General features: G+C 38.5%; 1 protein-coding gene across 1 annotated transcript; it reads left to right on the top strand.

Moving 5' to 3' along the window:
- The first annotated feature begins 680 nt into the window (after positions 1-680).
- On the top strand, positions 681-1,283 carry LOC145681798 (protein CFDP2-like). Its single transcript, XM_081753408.1, has one exon. The coding sequence runs from the start codon at positions 681-683 to the stop codon at positions 1,281-1,283; it is 603 nt and encodes a 200-aa protein (XP_081609534.1).
- Positions 1,284-5,179: the final 3,896 nt, after the last annotated feature.

Here is a 5,179-nt window from a genome sequence, read left to right on the forward strand (position 1 = left end):
CCTCAACTCTTGAGCTATGGAGATGCTGTAAAAAAAATAATAATGAATATTCAAATGCAAGTAAGAAAACAAACGATTGTTTCATCTACTAATAGGCCTATATCCTGGAGGAGTTGCTGGACTTCCACCAGGCACCTCCCCAGGTGGCGGATAGGGGAAAGCCCACCAGATATGGTGGGTACCGGAAATTTCCGGGGTGGACCAAAACCAGCACTTCTGCCTTGCAGTTTGTGGAGAGATCCACAAAGGCTAGGGGAAGAGAACCCCGACAGAAAACTCCTAGTCCTCCAGGTTGGGGGTTGTACATAGGGTTAACGACCCAATCACAGAAAAATATAATTCGTTCAGAAACAGAAACCAGAGCCTCGAAAAAACGGGAAGGATTCAATGGATAGGACTAGGAAACTGCAGAAGGATCTGAGTATAGCGACATGGAACGTCCAATCAATGTTAATACCAGGTAAAACAGAAGAAATAGCACGAGAAACAGTCATGAAGGACATAGATGTTATAGCACTTCAAGAGATAAGATGGGCAGACACGGGAAAAATTACACCATCTACTGCAGCGGAACACAAGGAAAAACCGGTCAGTTTGGTACAGGCTTTATGATAGCTAAGCATGTCAGAAATAACGTACTACAATTTACACCCATAAACGAGAGAATAAGTAAACTAAGGATGAAAGGAAGATTCAGAAACATCACCATCGTAACAGCACATGCCCCAACAGAAGACAAAGACTGGGCAGTGAAGGAAGATTTCTACGAGAAACTAGAAGAGACGTGTAACAGGATACCCAGATACGACATAGTACTAGTAATCGGAGACTTCAACGCAAAAGTAGGAAGAAATGATGCACGAATCAAAGTTACAGGAAAACATTCACTGCACGAAGAAAGTAATGACAATGGCAATCTACTCATTCAGTTTGCAATAGAGAACAATCTCACAATTAAAAGTACATGCTTCCCTCACAAGAGAGTACATCTAGGAACGTGGGCGTCACCGGATGGCACGACGGTCAATCAGTTAGACCATGTCCTCATTAACAATAGACACTCCTCATCTATAATGGACACAAGAAGCTACAGAGGATACAACTGCGACACAGATCATTATCTGGTCCAAGCTAAACTTAGAGAGATCAGTAGGAAATTGGTATATAGTGAAAACACGAAAACAAAATGGGACATAGACCAACTAAAAAACAAGGAAAAGGAAGAGGAATATAAACGCAGGATAACGATAAAATTGGCACATAAATCAGATTTAGATACTTAGGAATGACAATAGATAACAGGAACAACATGATAACTACAATCAAAGAAAGAATTCTAGCAGGAAACAAGACATATTATGCTAATGCACAAATACTCAAAAACAAAAGCATCGGCAGGCAAACCAAGATGAAGATTTACAAAACGACAATTAGACCGATAGTCACTTACAGCGCAGAAGTATGGATGTTATCCAAAGAAAATGAAGAAAAACTACGAATATTCGAAAGGAAAATAATTAGAAAGATTTTTGGGCCAATCAGAGAAAATAACGAATGGAGAAGCAGAACCAACAAAGAAATAGAAGCATCTTAAGAGGAGAAGATATTGTACGGTTTATAAAAGCGCAACGGCTGCGATGGACGGGACACATAGAAAGAATGTAAGAAGGACGACTAGCAAAGAAGATATTACATGAAAAGATATTTTGCACGAGAAGAAGAGGTAGACCAAAGCAAAGATGGTACGAGGATATAAACAAGGATCTGAAAATATTGAAAGTTAAGAACTGGAAAGGAAAAGCAAAGAATAGAGAAGAATGGAGGCGCCTGGTGAATGAAGCCAAAGCCCACCCAGGGCTGTAGAGCTGTATGGTAAGTAGGTAAGTAATAGGCCTACATGAATAGCAAATTTCATTGGCGGATCTAGAAGCCCAAAACTTGGGGGGGGAAGCTATTGTAAACGATTCGAGAATATGATATCATCACCTATATACTATTTTCTAATATAAGATTTCAAAAAATATATGAATAATAACCTGATTTAATTTTTAGTCCAGAAAAGAGAGGGAGCTAGCCCCTCAGCCCCGACTTGGTCCGCCACTGAGCAATTTACTGTCAAACGTGTGTAGAGTTTAACCTGTCAAAAACAAATATTTTATTTCTTGTAGCCTGTGTTATGATAATTTAATTTTGAGGTGTGATGAACTACTGTGAATCAAGTACTGCATCATGGATCTTTGGAGCAAGACAATTTCAATATGAGGGTAAAATTCTGTACATGTAAAATTATCCCTAAAATCAGTCATTTTCATATAAAGTTTAGGTTTCAGGAGTCTGAATCCCCAGAACACCCCTCCCATCCGTACTTCCCTGTTTCCATGTGATTATTGTGGAGAAATATCGTCAGTACATATAACTAATGTTTTATTGTAATTCATAGGCGAACCCCGTGTTACAAGTTCCGGCTACGACACTGAAACTACATTTTATGTACCTCTGCGATTGTTTCAAATATATATTGTTACATAATGAGCGCAAGAAATTATTGTTAAATATTATTTTCAGTTTCAAAATAGGTATCGTGTAAATGCGACTAGTCACAACCATATCTGCACAGAGGCATCATTTGATGTCATCATGTAATTAGCACATAATTTTTGAAAGGATCGACATAGCGATATACATACACAATAATTTGAAAAAAAGATACCAGTGCTTCAGGATATAATTTTTACTTACCATCATTCAAGGATGTTATAAATACAGGATCTGCCCATATGTATCTTCATCCTATTAAATCGATGAAGCCAAAAAACAACCGAGCATCGGCACGTCTGATTGGCTACTCTCGTTTCTGCCATTGCCTGATTGGCTACTTTCATTTCCGCCATGATTGTTGGCTCAAAACATTGCGATCCTATTGGGCGGAGTGGGCAGAGTAGGGGTGGTGAAACTGTGACGTATGGCTTCAGGATTTTGTTGTAAGGGCAGATCCTCTATTTTATAAGATCCTTCATTACTATCCGTTGCCCTCATTACTATCCATTTATTTTATTTTCCTATCTTCCTTGTTTTCATACTTTCTACTGCATGTCATTCAAAGTACAATTTCTACTCCAATAATGCCCTAACATTATTATTATTATTATTATTATTATTATTATTATTATTATTATTATTATTATTATTATTATTATTATTATTATTTCACCCCAATTATTCCTAATGTGCCTTGTTGGTTTATCGTTCCATCAGCTAGCGCAATATGTTTTCTTTTCTTTTCGTAATACTCAGTCTTCTTTGTGGAAAAAAAAATCAGAATCTCCGTGACACAGCGTGATTAAACAAACAGCTCTCTAAACCGCAACAAAATTTTATACACGAGATTGCTCCAGCAATCGAGTGGCACGTCAACAGTTTACTCTGGCAACAAGCATTGCCAGCGTGCAGGAATGGATACTACTTCAGTGCACTAAAGTACATTATTTTCTCGATAAATATATGGCATCATTTGATGCTATATCCGTGAAGAGATTAAACGGCAAAATTATCTGAGCGACCCAAAAAACTATGTATTCGACACTAATATCGCTCATTTTCGATTATTTGTAAAATCTTCTCCCTCCTCCTCCCCTAAATTACACAGTCAAAGTCAAATAATAAAAAATACATCCCAGGCCCGATCATCATCATTGTTGAAAATTTTATCAAGATCGGTCGTGTGGATCAAGAGTTATTAAATCACAAACGTAGTCACTAATTTTTTATTCATTTTTATATATCTTCCCCCTCGCTATCCCCTAAATTCTACCGTGTGGTTCAAGAGTTATGAAGTTACAAATATAGTCACTTTCATTTATATATATCCAAGGGGAGTTTGACCCCCTTGACGCTCAGGTATACCCTGAATAAAATGGGCTTCAATCCTGCTTCACACTGGATAAAGCTGCAAACTATGATTTAGCCTCTCCCTTGATTATATCCTGGATCCGCCACTGTATATATATGTATCGGGTGTTGCAAAATAAGTGTTGCAACTCTTAGGAGGCGATTCCTGTCACTGTGAGGCAAGAAAAAAGTTCTCTTGAACTTTCGGGTATCGCACATAGTTTGGAACCTACAAGGTGCCGAAAACGTGGAAAATGACTTTCGGACGCCAATAGTTCGGAAATTATCTAACGTAAAGAGGGCGGGTAAACAATTAACTGAAGAAGTCATACCTGCTGTATTGTATTATGCATGTTTCACAATCCTACCATGCCAGCGCAAGGGATTTCCCAAAGAAGCGTAGAGAGTCCCGGATAATCTGCCAAATGAAAATTTGTCTAAATAGATATGAATTGATAGGGTTTCTACCAGGTAACAACAAATCTTTTGTATTAAGTCGATATTTTGAACAAATACAAAATGGCGGACAACTTCGTGCCCGTTGTTTGTGGTTGCATAATCGCCAGGTACGAATGCTGGCGAACAGTGACGTTCTGAGTATTAAATGTAGCAAATTTGTAGTCAAATACTTTACAAAGACATCTGGAGTGTCGGTAGAGCACAACAGATGAAGCAGGGTGATTCACATGTGTGGAAACAAGTAATGAGAAATGCCCAGAAATGTACTCATACTCAGTAAACGCGAGTTCAAAGCGTAGGAAATGTAAGGAATAGCATCAAGAACATGAAAGCCATTGCCAATTCACCCATAATATTCCCTCAAAACGATGCAATATGATGTGCACGGTTGCATACCAATAAGGGTGCAACAACTGAGGCCAAGTTGAAATTGTGCAAGGGGACTCAAAGAAACTGGGGAAACTAAAGGAATGTCACTAGTGGGATCGCCAATTTGTGTGTTGATATTGACATATAGCTAATGGACAAATGTCAACATGTCTGACCACCGTTCTTCGCACTTGGAGAATATGTTTCATTTTGGACATAAAGTGTAATGGGAGGAAGAATTTGTATTTAAAAGGCATCGGAAGAGTCACTATTCGCCTCAACGATCCCGAAAACTATGTAATCGACACTAGTATCGGGCATTTTTGACCATTTTGATTTATATTCCCTCTTCTCCTCCCCAAGTTGCGGGGCTGAATTTGGATTTAAACAGAATTGGAAGTGTCACTGTTCATTTCAGCGACCCAGAAAACAATCGACTCAACACTAATATCGGTCATTTTCG

This window comes from Thermobia domestica, chromosome 3, assembly GCF_964235325.1.
Source record: "Thermobia domestica chromosome 3, izTheDome1.hap1.1, whole genome shotgun sequence".
NCBI classification, from domain to species: domain Eukaryota; kingdom Metazoa; phylum Arthropoda; class Insecta; order Zygentoma; family Lepismatidae; genus Thermobia; species Thermobia domestica.